The 23,608-nt window shown below is 41.2% G+C and overlaps 4 protein-coding genes across 6 annotated transcripts; all 4 read right to left on the reverse strand.

Annotated features, from left to right (window-relative positions):
- Window positions 1-313: 313 nt before the first annotated feature.
- On the reverse strand, window positions 314-3,134 carry gjb3 (gap junction protein beta 3). The gene is made up of 2 exons (XM_029460636.1): window positions 2,982-3,134; window positions 314-2,341 (listed from the first exon to the last, which is right to left on the reverse strand). Exon 2 carries the CDS (start codon window positions 2,269-2,271, stop codon window positions 1,342-1,344), a length of 930 nt encoding a protein of 309 aa, XP_029316496.1. The 5' UTR covers window positions 2,272-2,341; window positions 2,982-3,134; the 3' UTR covers window positions 314-1,341.
- A 3,143-nt stretch (window positions 3,135-6,277) lies between these two features.
- On the reverse strand, window positions 6,278-8,321 carry gjb10 (gap junction protein beta 10). Of its 2 annotated transcripts, none has more exons than XM_029460704.1 (2): window positions 8,223-8,321; window positions 6,278-7,705 (listed from the first exon to the last, which is right to left on the reverse strand). In XM_029460704.1, exon 2 carries the CDS (start codon window positions 7,671-7,673, stop codon window positions 6,879-6,881), a length of 795 nt encoding a protein of 264 aa, XP_029316564.1. In that variant the 5' UTR covers window positions 7,674-7,705; window positions 8,223-8,321; the 3' UTR covers window positions 6,278-6,878. The 2 variants fall into 2 exon arrangements, with proteins under 2 accessions (XP_029316564.1, XP_029316563.1); XM_029460703.1 differs by having other exon boundaries at window positions 6,278-7,708; window positions 8,223-8,308.
- Window positions 8,322-9,406: 1,085 nt separating this feature from the next.
- Window positions 9,407-12,744, reverse strand: ppie (peptidylprolyl isomerase E (cyclophilin E)). The gene is made up of 10 exons (XM_029460453.1): window positions 12,618-12,744; window positions 12,041-12,139; window positions 11,900-11,943; window positions 11,372-11,398; window positions 11,185-11,266; window positions 10,994-11,097; window positions 10,782-10,905; window positions 10,400-10,585; window positions 10,153-10,295; window positions 9,407-9,632 (listed from the first exon to the last, which is right to left on the reverse strand). Exons 1-10 carry the CDS (start codon window positions 12,646-12,648, stop codon window positions 9,564-9,566), a joined length of 909 nt encoding a protein of 302 aa, XP_029316313.1. The 5' UTR covers window positions 12,649-12,744; the 3' UTR covers window positions 9,407-9,563.
- A 1,728-nt stretch (window positions 12,745-14,472) lies between these two features.
- Window positions 14,473-23,421, reverse strand: pabpc4 (poly(A) binding protein, cytoplasmic 4 (inducible form)). 2 transcript variants are annotated; one of them, XM_029460513.1, is made up of 15 exons: window positions 22,791-23,421; window positions 19,749-19,942; window positions 18,959-19,074; window positions 17,823-17,962; window positions 17,628-17,722; window positions 17,406-17,543; window positions 17,202-17,297; window positions 16,804-17,073; window positions 16,082-16,172; window positions 15,843-15,935; window positions 15,572-15,702; window positions 15,384-15,474; window positions 15,163-15,293; window positions 14,936-15,060; window positions 14,473-14,852 (listed from the first exon to the last, which is right to left on the reverse strand). In XM_029460513.1, exons 1-14 carry the CDS (start codon window positions 22,984-22,986, stop codon window positions 14,959-14,961), a joined length of 1,884 nt encoding a protein of 627 aa, XP_029316373.1. In that variant the 5' UTR covers window positions 22,987-23,421; the 3' UTR covers window positions 14,473-14,852; window positions 14,936-14,958. The 2 variants fall into 2 exon arrangements, with proteins under 2 accessions (XP_029316373.1, XP_029316372.1); XM_029460512.1 differs by having other exon boundaries at window positions 16,082-16,175.
- Window positions 23,422-23,608: the final 187 nt, after the last annotated feature.

The raw sequence follows: 23,608 nt of genomic DNA on the forward strand, positions 1-23,608 counted from the left end.
AATTATGCAACATACATTGTAGGTATCCGAGACAGGTAAATAGCATGTCATGACTCACAGCTAGTTTAAATGGGCGAAAACAAATTTACATGCATGCCTAGTGATCAGCAGTGTGGGAAACGTTATGAGTCAGCAGCAATGGAAACTATCAGCTCTTTAAATAATAGGGATGACCAGACTTTATCATGGGAGGACAAATGTCTTTGTCCCATGTGTGTAAATGGAAACCATATTCCAGAAAGAAAATGAACACTATCAATTAGCAGCACTCACTGTTAAAACACCAAACCAAAACACATTCAATAAATTTAATATATTTAGTTTCGTTAAAAAACATTTTTACAGTGCATAAAATAAATTTCCCCCTGACGTCCACAGTGGATGAGTAGGGACTCGCAAAATACGTTAATAGTTCAATGAGCCAACCTTCCTTCCACCTCCTCCTCCTCTGTGCTCCAGTTCTACCAACAGAATTAAACAGCAGCATTCCTTTCGCCTTATTCAAATCAACAGTGGTCTTGGATGAGGCAAGTTTGTGTACAAGCACGTCAAAACACAGGCTGTCTATGTACAGCGTGTGACCGTGCCGCATAGACCTGAGACCAAGCATATGTCAGCAGAGGCTCTAGAAAAAGAAAAATACTAACAATATATGCGTTTTTATCACTTATCTAAGAAAATAAATGCAGTAAAACCTCATTTGTTTTGGCCAGTTTGCACACCTTCAAGTATTACTCAGCCATTACTATGACTTTGGAGTGTCCACACTTCCAATGCAGAATTGTTTACCATTCTTTAATGTCATCAGGACAACAAATGGTGAAGATAAAGCTATTGTTCAGTTAAATAAAAGAGATCACAGAAATGTGCATCTAACATTCAGTGCCCTGACACACCACTGGCAGGCAGGGAGGGTGAATACCTCTGCCAGGTGTGTCCTGCCTCCTTGTGTGAGTGTTGCATTTCCTTCCCCTCATGCGTCAAAACTCAAATCACAAGAAAGACAGAAACCTCCGAGGAATGTTAGAATACGGGTGAAGGGGTGAAGTTGAGAAGGCACACAGACTTGTATTGTATTCAAAAAAAAGAAAACCCACATATCATTAACAAATCAATTTGGCCGACTTGTACATATTGTGGATGTTGACTTGGAAACCAAAGTTCATGCACTCAAAAGGAGTCTTAGATGTGGACACAGGGGCCCACAGGACTGATGACTCATGGCTTCCAGGGTCTGACATAGTGAAGTTTGGCTCATAGTTCTGAGTCTGTTTTTTTTAGGTTTTGTCATTGGATTCTAACCAAAGCACTGCTGATCTCTTACGCTTCAGCCTGCTTTCTTCATGAAGAAGACGACAGATTAGGAGCAGAGGCCCGGATCTTCTCCTCCAGTTTGAGTAGAGATGGCCCGTGTGAGGATTTGAGCGCACTATTAAAGGATGGAGGCTTATCCTTCCGGTCCTTCACCGGCATCATCACATAGCTGTTGTTAAAGGGATCCTTGTTGATGTAGTCGTCTTGTTGCACAGCCGTGTTGCTATGGCGCGGTTCCACAGCCGTGTTGCTATGGCGCGGTTCCGTCGGTTCCACATCCGTGTTGCGATGGCGCCTCTTGAGCTTGTTGCCGATTCGTACAAAGCGTTTGGAGATGAGATAGATTATCTCGCAGATGTTCAGGACGATGCAGAGACCCGAAGCTCCGACCATGAAGTAGGTGAAGACCTTCTTCTCAGTGGGGTGGCCGATGTAGCAGTCCACCAGGTTGGGGCAAGGCGCCCCGCTGCACTTGACCAGTCTCGGCAGGTAGAAACTGTCGTAGATGTGGTGGAGGATGTAGAGGAATGCGACCTCAATGCCCGTCTTTACGAAGAGGCTGATCAGATAGGTCCACCACAAGCCGCCATGCTTCTTGCCCGTGTTGGTGTACAACTTAGAGTTGTCTCCATGCTTCATCTTGTACTTGCGCTCGCGGTCGTCACGGTACGCCACGTGCATGACCACCATGAAGGACGGGCAGGTTATGAAGATGAGCTGTAGGGCCCACAGGCGGATGTGGGAGATGGGGAAGAAGTGGTCGTAGCAGACGTTGGCGCAGCCGGGCTGTTTGGTGTTACAGTCAAAGTCTTTCTGCTCGTCGCCCCACACTCGCTCCGCCGCCACCACGTACACCATGACCCTGAACACAAACACCACGGACAGCCATACCCGCCCGAACGCCGTAGAGTATTTGTTCACCCCACTGAGGAGGGCTTGGAAGGTCTTCCAGTCCATGTCCTTGGCTGGCAGTCAAATACGTCTTCTCTGGAATTCTTCTCTTTCCGGTTGTAGTTTATCTTCAAATCTGGACGAAGCACAATGAAAAATGGGTGAACATGTTTTCATTGTCTGCTGAGTATTCTGCTTTCACTCTGTGGACTCCAGGTTGCTTCAATGACACATAACCTTTCAAATCACTCATTTATCTTCTAAAGCTGAATAAATGTGAAAACATCTCCCACAGGCCTCATTTATCAACCCTACCAGAAACCACTAACAATAACACACAGTTAGGAGTAGGCCTCGAGCCAAACCGTTCAAGAAGGAAACTAGTTGGACCAACACACCCAGAGTTTTTTATATATATATATATATATCAGAAAGCAGTACGCCTATACTTCACGACTTGTTTACACATATTTATGTAACAAACAAAGTGAATGCTATCTGTTGTGTTAACATTTAAAAAAAGAATTCAGCCATTTGAATATGTATGAGTCTTTAAAAAAACTGCCTTTTACGCACAAGCTGTATGCGTTATTTAGACATTTCTTCTTGATGAATTTGGCTCTTAACCAACATGAGGCGCTTCTACAGCCGCCAAGGATTACTTATAGTTTCATAGACTGCCGTATAAAAGCCAACGAATGTTCAATTGGCTGAAACGCGAAGCTTAACTTATTATACACACAGCAAATGTTCATTACGGCGAGTTTTTTACTTACCTAAAGAAGTATTAGTCCATTACATGTTGAAAGACACGCGATAATTTACTTTCTGCGGCGTTTCTTGCCGCTTTAATGTCGTTTTAGTCCTTTAACGCACCGATTTGGTTCCAGTCGACAGGTATAGGAGCGCAGCGTTGAGAAATGCGCCTGTGGGTGTGGTTAAAGAAGTAAGACTGGAGCTACCCCAGATGTTCCTCTCTCTCACTTCCTCCCTTTCTCTCTGTCTCTCCCACTCACTCCCTAGGGTTTGGTGGCAAATAAAATATGTTTGCATAAACAGGTATCACAGTTGAAACAAACCATCTCCAGGTACTTTAAATAGGATTTGGAGATGAGCCTAAACATGGAGAATCAAATGTGGAACCAGATAAACCAACCAGGGCCTTGGTGATTAGAGCCTAGGTTAAGGATTGGCAACATGGGGACCACCAAGACTTCTCAGACAGGTTTAAAGGAGGCAGAGCGTCCTCTGAGGGGTGTTAGTGATAATTAAAAAGTTTGGAGATTAGAATAGAGTAGATTTAGGTCTATTGTTTTTATCTTCCATGTTTCCAGGAAGCACTGTGTCCCTGTCTGAACGTGTTTTTTGATGTTTCATACAGGTAGACACACCTTAAGGTGAATGCATTTGTTTTGGTTTTGTTGTGCCTGTTCTCGTCTTGTTGTACGCTTTAAAAAGTGTGACGAGTGTTAGGCAACATTCTTTCTGGGATTTTAAGAGGGGGTGGGTTATTGAAAAAGGTAAGGTGGCCGGTCATACAGAGGGAATTTATTGTCATGTCATGTCTTGTTCCTCCTTCACTCATTTCCTGCACTGTTAAAGTATTCCATCTTTTGTTACGTACACAACGGTGCCAAAAAGGCGTATTGTGTTTCCTTCATTCTTTTAAAGTCCATGCTATACTCAGATAACACAATTCCTGAGCGCTTTTAAGCTCATCATCATTGTCAGATCTTTTGTCCGCCTGTCCGACCCAACCTTATTTTTCTTACACTTCACAGATAAGATTTCCTAATCAAACTGCTTTACTGTGTTTCTGTTCTGTAGGGATAACCTACCATCTTTAGCAGTGTTTGCAGACGAGTTTAATTCTCAGATGTTGTAAAGGAAAATCAAATATCAGCATGCCATAGCCGAGCCAGAGCACGCCAGATCTTGTGGGCCGGTGCTGGCATTCAAAGCTATTAGATCCTGTGTTTACTTTATACAAAAGGATAAAAGAGTTGCTCTTGTATAACTAGACTCAAGTCGAGTCAAGTCAGTTATTTGCATTGCTCAGTACAACCGCATACAATGTCTCAAAGGACATTTTTCAGGCTCACAATAGCAACGACTCACAGTTAAGCCCAGCATTTCTAAGCAGATAAGGAAATGCTCTCTAAAAAGTTATAACTAATTTACAAGGCTGTGCTTTACGAGCTGTTGAGATGCCACATGCATAGTTTGCAAACTTAAGTAACCTGATGATCAAGCTGAATTGGTGGAGGGTTTTCACTTTGTTAAAATGTCTGGAAAGAATTAGATGTGAAGATAGGGTACGCTGCTATAAACCACAAGTAATTAAATCATCTGTTTACATATTTGAATTTAATTAGAAGGAGTTTGTTTCTCATTTCATCTGTGTACAAGTAATTAACACTTTTTATGATACAAAAGGTTGAATTGTGAATGTTATAGTTCTGGCTTGTCTAAATCAAACACTTCATCTCGAAGTCTTGCAGCCATGAGCTAAATCTCTCAGAATACTGCCAGAAGTATCAACTGCAATCATGACGTCCAAGAAAGTCGATTTGTAGCATAAGAAAGTAAACAAAACAAGTGGGGGGAAGGGAAAGATAAGTTGCTTCTTGGCTCCAGATGAAGAACTGGTCCAGGCAGTCTGCCGGGACACACCTGGAGGAATGCGACCCAACCTCTGCCAGCAGCAAGTCTTGACAAGACGCACCAACACAACACAGGATAAACACATCACTTTTCACTGCTGCTGCTGTGAAAGGAAGGAAATGTACCAGGCAGCAAGATAAATACTACCCGACAAGATTTGGGATGGGATCTTGTGATGTGAGGGATCGTCAGCTTCATTTACAGAACCACCCAGTCAGGCTGGGCGAGCAGAATAAGGACAAAGAGAACTGCGTTTATTGAAGCTTGCTTCTGTTTTCAGAGCTTGTGACACTTGATGTAACACTTGAGAGTTTAGATCTTGTTTGATCAATATAAGTGATGATTAACTCACTCTTTGTCACTTCACATTGCTAAATGTAGCACCACTGGCCCCAAAGAAAGATGTCTTGAGTCTCAAGTCCCCCACAATTATTTTTATTTTTCACTTTCTCCTTGTGGATTTAGATATTCATCTGTGACATTTCAGCAGCCACCCCACGACAGTAGAGGTGTAAGATTTCCTTCCAGCAGCAGCAGCAAGTCTTGACTGAAAACATTGCCCTTGTGACCATGATAATCCACAGACCTCTCTTGTTAAAAGAGTTCATCGGAACTACCGTTACTGAAATAGACATTAATGTTTCCAATTAAATCTGCTAACAGTAGTCTGCAGATCATCCTTTCATTGTTTGTGGAAAGACGCTTCGATGTTTGACTTTTTATAATGTTATTCTTTGTTGCTGTGAGCAGCACACACTATATTTATCCTCTTCCCTGGTACTGAGGGGGCAGTTTCAGAAGGCAGACATCTCAAAACACTAGCAGAACAAACTGAAAACATCTGACTGGCCCACCACTAGAAGAAGAGAGTAAGAAAATACTCTCACTACATTGCTCCTATGGCACGTTGTAGTGCTAATAGTGGAAACATCTATTCAAAGAGCTGCGAGGACTGGCAAATTCCTGCACTGGGTGGATCCACATCCGTCAGCAAGGGTGATTGAAACTGAGGAGTGGGAGACTCCTCCTCTGCCCGTCTCAATGTACCAATCTACCTAAACAATGAGGGTGCTGCCCCTAGCAACAGAGCAATATGTGTGCCAATGGGGAAGGGGGGTGGGGGGGCTTTATGGAAAAACTGGAGGAAGAAAGAAAGTCTTAATTCTTTGTGAAACCACAGAACTTGTGAAGAATCAACAGATCCTTTGGTTTTACATTAAGACATATTGTGGAACTGTTACAGTACTTGTTTTCAATGTCATGCACGACTGCGTATGGACTGCTGGAAATATCTTCCTTGATCTCATGATAAGAAAGAAAAACACATTTTCAAAACATTCAAATGAAGGAAAACCATTTTTTTCAAAACATGGAAAATTATTATCTTTAATGAAAAATATTATTAACAACGATGCAGCCACAAATCCTGATATTATTAATGTTTACAAGCCTGCCTTTCCACTTCATTGTTTTCTTCTGCCTGTGTACAGGAAGTGGTTTAAAACAGGTCTGAGAAGTCTTTCAAACCTTTTGATAAATTATGTAAAGTATTCACAGAGTCAGATATGAACGTGTAATTAAGGGGGAGAAAGACACAGTACAGTTTGAACTAAACATTTCTGGGCTGAGCTCTGAGCAGAGGAAAACTTTACACAGAAAACCACATGTGTTTCTAAAACCATCGCCAAACCATGGGGTGACTCATGTAATTGGTCTCAAGGCTGAATCTGAATCACACAAACTTTGTAAGGGCTGTAAAACTTCAACTCTAAAACATACTCAAACCCACAGCAGTGAACACATTCCAGATCAATGGCACATATGTCTTGGGGTCCAGAATTTTTAAAATATCTGACAGTGGACACAAAAACAGTACAGAACTAACTCCATTGTAGTTCAGTCTCTGAGCACACAAATGTCTGTCGACAAGTCTTTTAAGAAAGCGCCTGTAGAGGGAGGATATTTCCTTTCCCACAACATTCATTAGGTCTTTGGCACTAATCTCAGTATCAAGATATGACCAATCTGTATGAAGGAGCTGGCGTATCAGGGGTGCCTTTGCCAGGATGAACCTTCAGCCTGTTAGAATCCATCAAGGTGCTTCCACTGGACATCGTGTTGGTCATGACGTGGCGAGATTTATGCACCGATACAAAACATTCACGGCAGCGTTTGCCAATCAGGTAGACGATTTCGAAAATAGAGAGGAGGATGCAGGCCAAACTGGTGACCACCATGAAGATGGTGAAGATGCGCTTCTCAGTGGGCCGAGCGATGAAGCAGTCCACCTTGTTGGGGCAGGGCTTCTCTTCGCACTTAATGAGCGAGGGGAAGTCGTAACCCTCGTAGATGTGGTAGAGGAGGTAGACGAAGGTGGTGTCCACACCTATTTTGAAGACCAAAGTAAGGACATAGGTCCACCACAGGCCTCCGCGCTTCTTGCCCGTGTTCAGGTAGAGGGTGCGGCAGTTCTCGCCATACTTGAGCCGGTGTTTCCGTTCCCTGTCGTCCCTGTAGGCCACGTGCATCACCACCAGGAGAGAGGGGCAGGTGACGAAGATGAGCTGCAGAGCCCAAAGCCGCACATGGGACACGGGGAAGAAGTGGTCATAGCAGACGTTGTGGCACCCGGGTTGAGCCGTGTTGCATTTGAAGTCTTTCTGTTCGTCGCCCCATACCTTCTCCGCAGCCACCACAAACACCATGACCCTGAAGAGGAAAACTATAGAGAGCCACACTCGGCCGAAGGCTGTGGAGTACTTGTTCACCCCGCTGAGGAGACCCTGGAGGAATGCCCAGTTCATGACGACGTTTGTTCACAGTCTGTCTTCTCTTCCTGCTGATGGAAGACAGAGGAAGCTCTTTTCAGTTGAAACAGGCACAGACAAAAATCAGGTATCTACCAGCCTGAGACTTAAAAAACACGTTATACCACAGATGTAGAAGAAGGCTAAGATTAGGAAACAAACTGGTTTATTAACATATAAATCAGGATATGTAAATCATTTACATATCCTTAACGCAAGAAATAAAAAAAGAAATAAGAGCACTAAGAGCAAAGTGAGCACCTAAAAGTGACGACACACTTTTATTAAACAAGATACTTTCTTATTATAAAAGCAGAAACGTTTTCATTTGCATTCCTAGCTGTACTGAGACACCGTCAGACATCTCCTACTTGATCAGCGACTCACTTCGCAAAGACTACGGTAAACGCTTTTAAGTTTATACATTCCGTGCGCAATTGCTCGTACCCACAATATCCACGTCTAAAACCTACTAAATCGGTTAAATCCGAACAAGTTCGCGTTATTATCATATTCAGTACTTAACACATCGATTTGAATACTTACAGTTTGAAGGCTGTTGCGCTTCAGTGTGGGAGCGGAGGAGCAGGCTTCGGATGAAGCTCTGCGATGAGTATCTCAGTGGATTTCTCAACAGGACGGGAGTGGAAGGGGTGGAGTTGTTTGCCTGCCATGTCTTCTTCTCTCCACTCAACCTGCTCAGGTGTGGCGGTTTGACAAATACTTGTTTGTTCAATCAAGTGAGGATGAAAGGCGACGTTTGGTTTTCTATTTATTTAATTTATATACATTTGGATTAAGTTTGGTCAAACAAACTCCTCGCACGTGATCATTTAATTATTTACATGAAACCCATTAATTAAAAATATTTTAGCCTGTATGACTTGTATAATGTACCAATTTCAAAGTAACTCAGATATGAAAATAAAATCATCATTCACTACATAGTGTATCCCATATATTCTCAGCTATAAATTAAATAATGATAATAACCCTCCCCTCACATGTTATAAACAGCAATTTACATTTTTTTTATAATAATCCCAGATCAGGTGAAATGTTGCTTTGTTATCTTTTAACCAATTGAAAAGGAAGCATTATCAGTTATCAGCATAACACAGTCAGAAAATGCTGGTTGAGTCTGACTCTTCCTGAGACGAAGAATTATTATATCTGCAGTGAGGAAGCCTGTCCGTGCTAAAACAAATTATGCTTTAGATATTCCTGGTGGTAATGCAAACTCCATTTTATTTGTCACAAGTAATCATATAAAAGCACAATTCCAGAGAAATGTAATCCCGCCAGTTCCTTCAATCTGTGCATTAAACAGGTTGAATAGAACAGTAATAAATAAGCCTATACGTGTGTGATGCTAGTGGCCTGAGGGGACTGATCGATCTACCAGCAGACAAAGTGGAGAAGATTCTGATGGATTTTTCAAGCCATTCACCCAATTTTCCAAAAACCCTTTTCCAGAAATGAAAAACCAAAGAACATTCCCACAATGAGTGTAAGAAGCCCATTTTATAAAGTCTTACTAGTGTATAATAGTACCTGTAAACCTTTACATCTACCTCGGACATCCCTCATGGACTGTGCTGTATTTGTTACTGTTTTCACAAGCTTCTACCTCAAAGCATTTGACAACACTGAGTTAATATAAATAGGTGGTTCTGCAGCTTTAAGGATCAATGGGACATTTATTTGGTACGAAGTAAAAGACATTAAGCTGTGGTTTCTTTATAAAAAAAAAAAGAGGTGTTTATTGAAATATTTACATGGCAGATGATGTGCACTCAAAGTACAAAAGATGATGAACACACTCATGCTGTCAGACACACACTGCCTCCACAGACACATACAAACAACCACACACTTCTTTTTCGTTCACTCGTATTCTCCGCAGTCAGAGATGATGACTTTCTGCTTCGGCTTGCCGTCTTTATTTCCCTGAGCCTGCAGAAAGAAAGCACATTTAAAAAGATACAGTGATTACTTGCCAAACCTCAGCTTGATAGTCTTAAACATTTACAAACTTGTATTACAATATTACTAACTATTATCGATAGAAAATTAAGCCCAGATAGTTTGACTTCCACGTTTATGGGAACGATTAAAATCTAGTTTATGAACAGGATGATCACAAATATTATCCTTCTGTTTTTGCAGCTTAAATCAAGATTCAACATCACTTCATCCCTAAAAATCTATCAGTTTGCTAACTTAGTCTTTTGCAGAACCCATGTATGGTTTTAGTCACATGTAGCAAAAGTAAGAAGCAAATGCTGTTTCACATTGTTTAAATAACAAATTGGGTAATAACTGAGGTTTGTTAACGATTGCTTTTTGGATGCTGTGTGATTTTAAGCTTTTATTACCACTGAATTAACCCTTTATTTTTTTATTGTGAAATAGAAACCTGCGATTGTATATAACAAGATATTTTGCATTCTCAGTAAAGCCTTTTATCTCTTACCTCCATTTCACGCAGCACATCCATCCCCTCCACCATATCTCCAAACACCACATGTTTGCCATCCAGCCAGTCTGTTTTGTCAGTGGTGATGAAGAACTGAGAGCCATTAGTGTTTGCTCCAGAGTTGGCCATGGAGAGCTGCCCTGTGAGCACAAAAGACAAGGTTTTGGTCAGTTTTCATAGAACTGCTAGTAACCGTAAACATGATGCTCATTCGCAGAGTCCCCCACCACACAAAGCTCCTCACCTGGCGCTGTGTGCTTGAGGACAAAGTTTTCATCATCAAACTTCCGGCCATAGATGGACTTGCCACCAGTGCCATTGTGGTTGGTGAAGTCACCTCCTTGGCACATAAACTGAGGGATGACGCGATGAAAGCTGCTGCCCTTAAAGCCAAAGCCCTTCTCGTGTGTGCACAGGCAGCGGAAATTCTCTACAAAGGAAGTAAGAAAAGATGCTGGTGTAACTATATGCCAAGTTATGATTTGGGGGAGGGGGGAGATACACACTTGTGGTTTTGTTTTAATCCTGTAGAATTCCTTTTGGTGTCAATTCTTTATGCAAGCAGCCTCGACATTGTGCAGCTTCAGTATGTATTTTTGACAAAGATGTGATGTTGATAGCCCCACCTGCTGTCATGGGAACGATGTCAGCCCGAAGGAGGAAGCGCAGTCTCCCGGCTGCCTTGTTTCCAATCTTGATGTCCATGTAGACCTGAGGATTAACTCTGCCCTTTTTAGCCGGGGGCTCAGCCTGCAAAAAACAAATCGTACTTATGTGCCTATCTTAACATAGTTAAGAGTCAGATTCAACAACGCACACAGAGAGAAAGCCGTCTCACCTCCTCTGTTGCAGTGGTGGTCGTCTCTCCGCCCGCTGCCTCCCCCTCAGCCTCGTCTGTGGTTTTCCCCGAGAACTTCTTCAGCCAGTCATCGTCCGACCACACTGACGGAAAAGCAGAATTAAATTAAGAACCAAGGATTTAAGTTACTTAAACTTAAAACCTCTATAAAACAGGTTTTCGTCAATCACCTGGTCGAGAAGAACCTTCTTTGATTCTCATAGGCTTGGCAGTGTTGACCCGGATAGTCCGTCCAAAAAGCTCAGACTCATTCTAGCGGGGAGAAAGAACAAGAACATAATTCAAACGGAATCTAATTTTTTGGACCTTTTGGGTAAACTTCACTGACATGAATGTGCAGCACTGTAATTCACTTACCATGTTATCAATAGCTGCTGCAGCATCCTACAGAGGACAAAGGTCATAAATAGGTTGTGAGCGCAGAAATATTTACCATTAAAGTCCCCACTATGTGTCAATAACCAACCATGTTTACACTGAATTCACCAGTCAGACTACCATAAACCTTTTTCTAAATAAAACAGTATTGCAATTAATAATAAGAATAATCCAAAAAAATATTCATATTTACATGCTAGAATATAGCCATATTAATAACTGGGAATCGCCCACAAAAACGAACACTGTCCTGAGTTGCCGTTATGGTATACTATACTATGACCTTTTACGACATACTATACTATGAAGTGCATTTTCATGGCTGGACATAACAGTAGATTACATTAGCAAGCAGATGGATTACTATGTGTTGCAAAATTCAAAAGTAAAACCTCAGATTGTGTTCAGGTGTGTACATGTTCAACATGTATCTCACTAAAGCAGCTACACACTGAATTAGGCTTACATATATATTAACTTATTATTATTATTATTATTAGTACATACCTCTCCCAATTCAAACTCAATGAACGCAAATCCTCTGTGCTTTTCTGAAAACAGATCATAAGACACATTATAACAGTTTACCGTGTATCTTACCCACAGTGATTAAATGTTGTATAGGAACAGTGCAGTTACTGATCTTACCTGTTTCATAGTCTAATGGTATCTGGATGTCTGTGATGTCTCCAAACGGTATAAAAGCTGCATGTAAAACCTTCTCATCCACCTCCTCTGCCAGGCCACCTGAAACAAACACACCGTACTGACACTGAGCGAATGATACGGACATGTGGCTGAATAGTTTACACTTGAAAATTAAAAAGTACGTGTTTGCATGTTGATGGGACAGGATAACGGAGCAGTTTTACACAGAGAAACATTATGATTAGAACAATTAGGGAGTCCTGATTTACTGAAGCTAAAGCTTTTATTATTATTGTATTTATCCAGAATTTAGTAAGCACTTGACACGACGCACTTAACTCATGGCGTCTTCAAACTGTGCAAAGTTTAAACATTTGCCATGTTTTGAGGTGACGCTCTCATGTTTTACCGGCTAAAACTTCCGTACCGGAGCTCCTTTTTCTTAATATGTCGTCTTTATACATATTTTGTTGTGTTTTATTGAAACATTTATAAAGTGATATCCTTCATACGTTAGGTAAATATACTAAAACGATTTAACTTTAACGTATTTTAGAGAAAAGTAACATTAACTTACCAACATACAGCACTCGTTTGTTAGACGCCATATTGGATGTAACCCTTCAACTTTGACCCCTGCAGCTTGTGATTGGTGTAGAGAGGCTAAGGCCCGCCTCCCCATGATCACATTTCATGTAGCGCCATCTGTCGGAGGAAGCTGTCATCACTCCAATTTCACTTTTCTATATAAACTGTCATTTTAAGCGTTTTACATTTATCTAAACTATATTGGGAAAGTCAGTTTCTACCATTGTTATCTTTCCAAACTGTATATGTCTCTATTTTGTAACCATTTAAGAATTCAAAATGATTCAGTTTTTAGGAAGCATGTTTGGTTTTTGGACAGAATGAAAGTTAAGTGAGGCAGTTAGGTCTGTATTTGAGCTCAAACTCTTTATAGGGATAGATGTAAATAATAAAATTAATGATGGCTCAATTCCATTTAGCTGTTTCAGTTCAGGACATTTTGACTTGTCATAGTTTAAAAAGCACATGGAAATAATACTGTCATTACTAATGCCTCTGTTCTATTCAACTGTCCCAGTAAGACAATATGCCCAATACAATGACCCTGGAACTGAAACAGCTAAATTGAATTCAGACCTAATTTATTTGTATTATTTACACCTGTGCTTTTGCTACTGTGACATGTCAAATACCCTCTGTGGAAAAAGAAAAAGGCCTGTTGAGAATTCTGGCTCACACTGTCATGACCTACTGGGGCACTTAACATCAGAGCCATCTTAACCATCGTTAATGTTATTTGTAACCCGTCTGTTTTATTACTATAAGTGTTGCTGTGAAAACATATATATCTATGAATATCTTTGGCTACCGTATATATTTTATTTTATTTTACTATTTTAGAGTGGTATTTTATAAGAATTCAAATAATATTTTGGGCACCACTTTCTAATAATGCACCCTTATAAAAGGGATTATACATTGTAAACTATGACTTTATTTATTGTAAATGAATTACTAAAAACATCTCTGGCTTGTGTTACCATATTTTGTTGGACCGAGATAAGAGAAAACAGTCAGTTTACTTTACTGTCAAGTTATTAGATTTTTTTTTTCACCCATAATCAATAACTTTAACAGCAAGTTCTATGTCATGCTCTCTGCGGCTTTTGTTTTCTTCCCTTTATCTGGCCTTGAATTCGATGTGGCACATGCTCTCTGAAATCCCATTTCTATAGTGGATTCCATACTTATGATTACAAAATAAACACTTTCTTGATCACACGGACTTGGAGAAGAATGACAAGAGGAAGGAATGACATTTAAGAAAAGCTTTCAAAAAGTGTTGCATAAAGTCTATGTAAGCCAACAGAGGATAACATAAGAATAACTCAAAAAGTTATAGGTGACACCTATAAATAATGTTTGCAACATCACCTTATTCTTACTTACAAAACTATATGTGTTGAATGATTTCTCATTCTTAGAGCTTAATATCAAACCTTGCAACAGTTCCTGTCCAGAGCTTGCTCCACCCTTTGCTCTGATTTAATGAGAGACTGGAAAATGATTTTGACCATTAGCTTTACATGCAAAAGCTCAGTGACAATTTCTCTAATTGGTCATTTGGTAGAGGCAAAAACTTTCCCTTTCCCCTTATTAATGGTCAAATTAAGCATTTTCTATTCTCTTCTTATCTTGCTTGTATCATGTATCTATCCAAAGAAGGAACACCCTACATGATACCAATGTAGCCCAGACAAAACATATTATGCATAACATTATATTGTGTGTGCTACTCCGACAATGCTTTGGTCTTCTCTGTGCACTACTGACAGGTAACTGTGTCAGTTACACACTTGAAACTGAATAAAATAGGCTATATGTAAGCATTAAAGAAACAGTGGTTACGTTGATATAGCATTGCTTTATTTTATTGAGAATACCACACACCCATGATAACATGATGGGATGGAGGAGTCCATCATTTCAAATCAAACATAAAACTTTCAAGCAAAGAAAAAGAACAAGGTTCATTTTCCTTTTTAGAAAAAAAAGGTTTCTCTCCTTCATTCAAGATTCATTTGAATTATTGCTTCTGGTATGCATTTTAAAAGTTTTACAGAACTAGAAAAGTATGGACTGTAATATTTTTCAAAATGTTCAAGTATATTTTTTAAATTATGTTTTCCTTTTTTTTCTTCATTTTTTGAATAATTCTTCAGAGGAGTCCGGTGTTTGGAGTCAGTGTAGTGCGTCTCTACCCATCTCTGCTAATGTACGCGCCCTGAAACAACACAATGACATTTCATTACTACCACAAAATTGAAATGATGTATGAATAGCTTGACTGACTATGTATTATCATACCAGTTTAATGCAGTGCGTAGTCTTTAGGATGTGGCAGCAGCAGCAGTAGTAGCCAAGCTGCCCACTTTCTGAGTGGCATCTTTCTTTGCCTGGTGCGCTTGTAGCACGGCGACCGCTTCATCCACCTGTACAAACATAACATCAAATATGAATAACAAGAAACTGTATTATATGGATAAAGGACATATCAGTGTGCCATTATGGCAAAGATAGAGGTGGCCAAGTACCTTTGAGCGCAGAGATTCATGAGACTCCAGCATATGCAACAGTTCAGAGTTGTCGATCTCCAGCAGCATGCCAGTGATCTTTCCTGCCAGGTTGGCATGCATGGACTGAATCAGTGGGAAAAGACGCTCACCTATTAGGAAAAAACGTAGAATAAATTAAACTAAAAAAAACAAACACTGAAAAGCATTACAGTTCATGCATTATGATGAGGGATTCTTACCTAGCATCTGTTTCTGCTCCTGAGGGGGCGCAGCAGCCAGCATGGAGGCTGTGAGAGGCTCCTGGCCCTGAACGTGCACCGCTGGCTGAGCCTGGACAGATGAAGAACACAGGAAGGGAAATATTTATAAGTCTGGGGGCTTTATATGACCGGAACACAAGATGATATAATTGGTCTTTTGCACATACCTGCTGTAAGGCAATAGGTTGCATCACCTGGGGGTTGGGGTTACGAACACCAGTGGCATATTTGTAAGGAGGCATGGCACGGGGGCCGGGGACTCCCATTGAGGGACGAGGAGCCATGGCCTGGCCAGGGGCTAGCAGAGAAGAGGGGGAATGAAGCAGAGTTCAGTGTCTTGACAACTTCTACTGTATATATATATGTCCACAAAATACTAAAGCCAGAGTTAATTAGTTGATGGTGATCGTTTTGGTCAAATGTTATGAGTGAACCCACCTCGTGGGCCCTGCGTGCCGCCAGGACTCATGTGTCTCAGGTTGGCACGGGGTCCCGGCTGACGCAGCGAGTTGGGTATCCCTTGGAAACCACCTGGGAGTGACAGAAGCAGAGACAAAAACAATGATACAAAGCTTAATTACATTAAAATGTATATATTTTAAATAAGTCCATTACAGTATAACTATGTTTGTTAGGTGACTGAAAGTATATCAAAGATAGATATCATATAGTGTCACCTTGACCTCTGCCTCCTTGCTGCTGCCACCTGGGGTTGGGACGCATTTGGGCGAGCTGATTGGGTGCATAGTATGTAGTCCTATTCTGGGCCTGCTGGTTGGTTAGTAGTAGTAAATGAAATGTATCAGTTATGGCATTTAAATCATACTCTACTAAAACCACTGATGTGACTCTCTTTTGGATCTGTGGCATTTTAACTGAAATAAAATGAAAGCAAAAGTATAAAAACTTTGCTTTGCCACTTGTGGCCGTAAACATAACACCAATTTATTTTAATTAACCGTAAAGTTGACATGGCATATTTACACATCCGGCAGACATTTAGTGAGTATAGACTCAGGTTTGTGTGCACTTGGCGAACGTAAATACAATATTCAATCTCCTTTTAGCTCAGTTTCTGTTCTCCACCAACTGCTGTATAACATATCTGTCTCTTTCGCTGCTAAATGCTGTATGTTCACCAGCTGTTCGCTAACTTTGCCAGTCTGCAGTTTGATGCTGGGCTGGTAGCATACATAAGGTTTTTAGAGCTTTTTGCAAACATAACAAGCTAACATGCCAAAAAGATTCATAGAGCTAAGGGGAACTGTAGTCAGGTGATCCGTAACTAGGAGGGACCCCCTTTCACATTACACACAGTCATGTGATCCATTTTTAACTTAAAAGTATATATTATAGCGACTTAAACACACACTTTCTTCTCAGACTTTGATTTTCACACCTGTGGCACAGCTGGCATGAAGTAGCCACTGGTGGGCTGGAACTGATTAATGATGGCGTTAGCCGGCATGGCCCTCATGCCAGCAATACGCTGCATGTACTGGTTGGTGAGGTGGGCTTTGCGCTCCTCTTTCCGCTGAGCGAGAGCCACGTAGAGCGGTTTGGAGCCAACGATGCGTCCATTCATCTCAGTCACGGCCTTGGTGGCCTCTTCAGGAGAGGAGAAGCAGACAAAGCCGAAGCCCTTGGAGCGACCCTCCTCTAGCATCACCTAATACAGAGACATTGTGTCTGGGTAACTTTAAAAAAACAATATTTATATGCTATATTTATATTGCAGTTATGCATTATCTCTTCTATTGCAGTTATGCATTGCAACCTCTGTTTGTTCGTTCTCACCTTAGCACTTGTAATAGACCCGAATGGAGCGAACTCTTTACGCAGTTTCTCATCGTCTATGGTGTCATCCAGGTTCTTAATGTAAAGATTAACGCCCTGAAACCAAAGACAGACAGTTGTGACACATACGCAGCAACTGTTTTGACAACAAAAAACTGAAATTTCAGATTGATTTGATAAATAAAGGGCTTAGCCTCTACAGACCTGATAGCGACTGATCCTCTCTTGTTTCAGCAGCTCAAATCTCCTCTTCAGCTCAGCCTGCCGCTCCATCTTCTTCTGAGCCCGGCCCACAAACACGGTCTTACCGTTGAGTTCAGTGCCATTCATGTCCTCTACAGCCTTTGGATGAAATCATTATTATCATTAGAGTGAATGACCAATAAAGAGCAATTACTTTTCCACATTTCCATGAAGCCGAAGTACCTTGTTAGCGTCCTCATGTTTCTCGTAACTAACGAATCCAAAGCCTCTGCATTTGCCGGAGGAGTCTGTCATCACCTTCACGCTGAGTATTTTACCTGCAGAGGTTAATGGTCAGATAAACAGATGTAAGACATTATAACCAGACCACATTAATTAAAGTTTGGCGTAATACCCATGAATATTGTCCCATTTTACCATATTTGTCGAAAAGCTCCTTCAGCCGGTCGTCCTCCATTTCATCCCCAAAGTTCTTGATGTACACATTGGTAAACTCCTTGGCTTTGGCACCAAGTTCAGCCTCCCGTTCCTTGCGAGATTTGAAACGACCCACAAACCTGAAGATAGAGGGGGAGCAGCGAAACACACTCTTGTAAAACAGTCCCAACAGAGGTGAGAAAACAACCAGGATCCATCTCTTTTGACATCCTTTTTCTGATCTAAAAACTCTTGATCCCGGAGAAGACGACCTGACCACGCAAGCACGATAAGTAAAAGGGAGTAAAAAAAATTCAGGGACGACATCCACAAAACAAATTCACAGTTACATTTCATCATGGGACTCATCATTCCTGGGGTAAACAATGAAAAACACATCCCACTGTTGTTAATATCACCCAAGGCAGGCAGATATATTGGCATGCTAGACATCACAGAGACAACCATCTTAATTCTTGGTCCAAAACTTGATGAGGAGGTGGATGGAGAGGGTGGAGGAACAGAGTCTCACAGTACAAAGGAAAGCGGAGGAGGACCAAATGATCTTATATACCTTGCTATGACGAACTCTCCCCTTTCGCCATCCAGTATTGCATTCCTGCATTCGATCCATCACTAAAAACACACAAGCGTGGTCATACACACACACACACACAAACACACTCCAAGGCGGGTGACCAGCGAGTGGACAAATGAGGCAAGAGAAAATGCGTCTGGTAGGAAAGATAAGATTAAGTAGGAGTTTTTAGATTGTTATCTATCAGTTCAGAGGTTATCTTCAAACTGGCGGTAGTGAGAGATGAGCTTATTAGTAAGATTATTCACACACAAACTCACTAACTGAAAAAACACACAAAAAGTCAGTTCACTCAACACATGTGCAGAACAAACAAGTCAGGTTCAAACTAATATAACACGGTTTGATACATATAAGCTATTGCCATTATCACCATACACTCAATAAATAGCCTAACTGGACTTTTAGTGTAGTCATAACTTTGAAGTGGTGACGAGATCATTTCAAAGGAAAAGATTAATTCTTCAAAAGTCCTTTCGAATCACTATCAACAATCAACGCCCGTTTGTCCCCAGTTCCTAGATGATCAGACACTCACACCTTGCGGTCATTCAGAAGCATGCCGTTCATCTTCTCAATGGCACGATCAGCAGCATCCTGGGTCTCAAAGTGGACAAAAGCGTAGCCTTTGGAGCCATTTTCATCACACACCACCTGTAGCAGAGGAAGACATTGCATCAGGAAGAGAGGCATCATGTCGCATGTGTGCAGTTTCTTAATTAACTTGAGAGCAATAGTTCAATATTTTAGGAAATGTGCTTCTTCGCTGCCTTATTGAGAGTTAGATAAGAAGATACCACTCACACACATTTCTACTATAGATATGAAGTTGCAGCCAGTTAGCCTAGCTTAGCGGAAACGGCTGCAAACAGCTAGCCTGGCTCTGTCCCAAATTAACATGTAGAATATTGTCTGTTTAATCAAAAAACAAAGTGTAAAAGCATATTTTAGTGGTTTAACAGGGTTTATATGATAGTTTTACACTTCAGCTGTGACTTCAACAGGATATACATAACTGTTAATTAGTGAGCTTTAGACCGGTATAGTTTGTTAGCTTCGGGCAGAGCCAGGCTAGCTGTTTCCAGTCTAAGCTAACCTTACCAGCTGCTGGCTGTAGCTTCATATTCAGTTGTCAGAGTGGTATTGTTCTTCTCAGCTAACATTTGGCAACAATGTGGAAGTATTGCTGCAATGTGACAAGTTAGTGATTTGTAACCTAATTTGAGCATATTTTGTGTGAAATCTCTCAGCAGGAACTGTGGCCTTTACAACATTTGAAACAATCTTCCTGTTATGAAGTCCCTCAGTAGCATTTTTGAGAATTGTACCTTGCAGGAAAGAATGTTGCCAAAGGCAGAGAAGGTGTCGTACAGGGCTTTGTTGTCAATGGACTTGTCAAGGTTCTTGATGAACACGTTGCCCACTCCAGACTTCCTGAGGGAGGGGTCTCTTTGAGACCACATGATTCTGATTGGATTCCCTTTCACCACGTCAAAGTTCATGGTGTCCAGGGCTCTCTCAGCTGGAGGGAGGAGGAACAGAGAGATGGAGGGAAAGGTCATGGGGTGGTTGTTTACATGTACTGTAGTGCTTTCACACAAGGAATTTCTATAGTACCAATACCAGTTGTTATAATGCTGCCATCCCTTTAAACCACAAACACAGCATGGCCTTAAAGGAATACTTCACTCACAAAATGATGATTTGTATATCAATGACTCACCCCTGTGTTCTTGAAGAAAACTTAGTTTTTCTCCTATTTGTCCACGGTGAATGAAAACTCCAAAACAGACATGTCTTGATGAATTGATGTAAATGGAGGCCGCGTTTAACAACAGCAAAACTAAAACATCTGTTTACAAACTGTCGGACCGTATAATCCAAGTATCATTTATACTCGTATGCTCACTACATGAGCCAAAACCTTCCTATTTAATATTTCAGACTCGCAAGGATGAGTTGCGCACCTGCGTAAGCGTGAGGCTGTTTATCTGGAAATGTATTAATGGTAAGGTTTAAGCCAAAATGCCTGGTTAAATTAAACTTGGACTATGCTGAACAAGCTGTGTACGAGTTTGTAAATGGATGTTTTGATATAGTTGTGCTGTTAAACGCGGCCCCAATTTACTTCAACTCTTTTTTAAATCTCTAAATTTTCTCTGTTTTTGGATTCTTCATTCACCGTGGAGGCATGTGAGAAACAAAGTTTTCTTATAGATTTCAAGGCAACACGGGGTGAGTAATTGATATACAAATGGTCATTTTGGGGACGATGTATTGCTTTAATAGTGTCCCCAGAGAAATAATATGAAGTTCCATGAATTGTATTAGTCTTAGTATCAGTCAGTTTGTCCTCCTGTGCAGTGTGTGCTACAATGGAGAATCCCTGCTGCCAGCCCATTAACAAGGCACATGTAACATGGATAAGATACTGCAGTAGACCATGTGGCGGATGAGCAGCAGGGACAAGTGTTGGGGGCAGCTGCAGTGGGCGAGCTGGGAGCACATGTCCCCCTTCTCCAACTCACCACATGCTCCTGGGTCACGTCCCACCTAGGCCAGTTGCAGTAACAGTGCAGCAGGCCCACAGATAACAAAAATGGGTTTATTGTAGTGTTAAGATGTACTATGTTTCATTTGTTCACACCATTATGTCTTCTTTGAACCTGGTTCAATCACCAAGGTTCAATTTATACCCTCTTTCTCTCTCCGTCTATTGCTCCAACTCATATAAGCTCTCATGTCCATGTGGGCACACATGCCAAAACATCCTTTTGTTCAGTCCCTCCACAGTAACAGACACACAGGCCAGGCTTTCCAGCTAAAAGTGTCTGGTAAACAAAACGGAGCTGCCTTGCGACTGCTGGCATCAGCAGTTTGGCTTGCAATTGTACTTCACAGCCCGTGTGCTGAGTGAAGGTGTGTGACCGCTGTCAAACATGTGGTCTTCTGGAAGGTTCAGAGTGGGAATCGTAGTTTTACATGGTCATTTTCCATATATTAAGGGAATTCATCTAGAATGATAGTAAAACAGTGTGGTAAAATGTTGGCATGTTGAATTACTTGCTGTTGTTAACCATTGCTGTCATGTTAAGAACTTAAAAGTATTACAGCCAGGCAAATATTGGGCTGCTCAGAAAGATGTTCTATATTTAGAGAGAGGTCCTGGGAGGTATGTGCTGGCATGGAGTATGAGTAGAGCATTCTCTACCATTGATGGGGTAGAGACACTCAACAAGAATGCTCAGATGAGCAACACTAGGTCTATGAGTGTTAACACATACAAACATGAAGAAATCAACGGAGATTGCATGACTCTACTCCACATGAAACCAGATGTACTGACCAGTTATAATTAATGACATGCAGCAAGCTCTTGCCCCACATGCACATGCTAAACACCCAATAGCTACTATCCCATCCCCCATGTCTACACTTTCAATAACAAATGGTGTCTTCTCACTTGTGGCTCTTCTTGAGTGTGTCACACTACCTCCCTGGAAGTTATAAACTACCGTTACTACAGCTTTTCGCAGCCAACTCGAGCACAGATAAATTGTGACAGGTGTTTAACGTTGATACACGAGGCAAAGAAGTCCACACAATGTAAACAGTATCACCAGGCTGCCAGACACAACACCTGCTACTATTGCTCAATGCTTTGATGGCGTTGACTGTAGGCACAAGGTTCTAATAGATTTACAACCAACTCAACTCAAGCTCAAGTGGTTAAGATATTACAGATAAACCAACTATGATTCAGATAATCCCTAACAAATTAAATAATAAAACTGCATGTGCCAGATAGTACACACAAAACATGTCAAGCAAGCAGTGCACGGGATATTGTTCAGCTGCGCTTGTCCCTTTTCTTGCTTTCAGTGAATATAGCAGCAGAGGGCAATGGGAATTAGTTTCACTCAGTGGCCCTTTAAATAGGAACAGAAATGGGTCATTTTGGTCAGAATCAGTGAAAATGCAAAAGGAGTTTATATTCCCAAAAGATGGGCATGAAATGACTTTCTGTTCACTTTTAAGTACAGATCAAACTGCATGTGTGAAGGCGGTAACTCTGGTGGTGATGTATAAGCAGGAGTCTTCAACAACTGGGGCATGCTTATATGGGTCAAAATCCGTGCTCCAACCAGTCTGAGGAACTGATTGTTTTAGACTGCAGAAATAGCAGTGCTTTTTATTTATTGCCAGTGTGTCCCTGATTTTGCATTTATTTATGCAGACAGTTTTACCCGTGACATTGAAATCATATGGTGACATTGTCAATATTTGAAGGATGCATGATTTCTGCAGCTTAAATCTGCATGCAGGTAACATATGCTCAAACTGCACAGTGATCACTTCACGTTTCTTACCGTCAGCGGGTTGAGAGAAGTTCACATAAGCGTATCCGAGGGATCGCCGGGTGATCATGTCACGGCATACCCGAATGGAGAGCACCGGTCCGGCTGGGCTGAATTTCTCATACAGCATAGCCTCCGTGATGTCGGGGTGCAGGTCGCCAACGTAGAGAGAAGCCATCGGATAACTCCCCGTCGCTGTGTTGTTCATATCTCGGAATTCACAATATAAATGAATGCAGGGCTTCCCTCAAAAACGCCAGGAAAATGCCGGTATGTGTGAGCTTTATTCCGGGTGCGAGTTGCGCTTCAATTCCAAAAAGACAGCTGGCTCTGTGATCCAGCTTGAGAAAATGTCAAACGCAAAAAGTGACTATATAAAATAATCTCTTCTGAAGTATTTCTTCCTTTAAAAGATGGCAACTTCGTGTAAAGCCTGAAGCCTCTGGTTTCTAGTATTTTTGTAAAAAAAAATATAAAAATTGCCGTTTATTTATTTTTTTTACGTTTGTATTTCTTTAAGTAGGCTTATACTTGTTTTTATGAAGATTTTATGTTTTTTATATTTTTTTTATTTTAAGTTTTTCGAGAACGGTGAGTTAGACACTCACGGTTGTTTTGTGGCTGGGGAAAGAGACTGCGTGAGGAAAAGCGTGGGCACTTTATAGAGAGTGGGAGTGCGGAGGAACTAGTGGCCAGGGTCAAACATGGGATAGAAAAAAAAAACAAAAAACAAAACACACTGAGCATGCGGTGTAAAAGAGAGCGCACACTGTACCGTCCCAACTACACAGCCCAGCTCCCCACAGCGACATCTGGGTGGGAATACAAAC

This window comes from Cottoperca gobio, chromosome 22 (genome assembly GCF_900634415.1).
Source record: "Cottoperca gobio chromosome 22, fCotGob3.1, whole genome shotgun sequence".
In the NCBI taxonomy this organism is placed as follows: domain Eukaryota; kingdom Metazoa; phylum Chordata; class Actinopteri; order Perciformes; family Bovichtidae; genus Cottoperca; species Cottoperca gobio.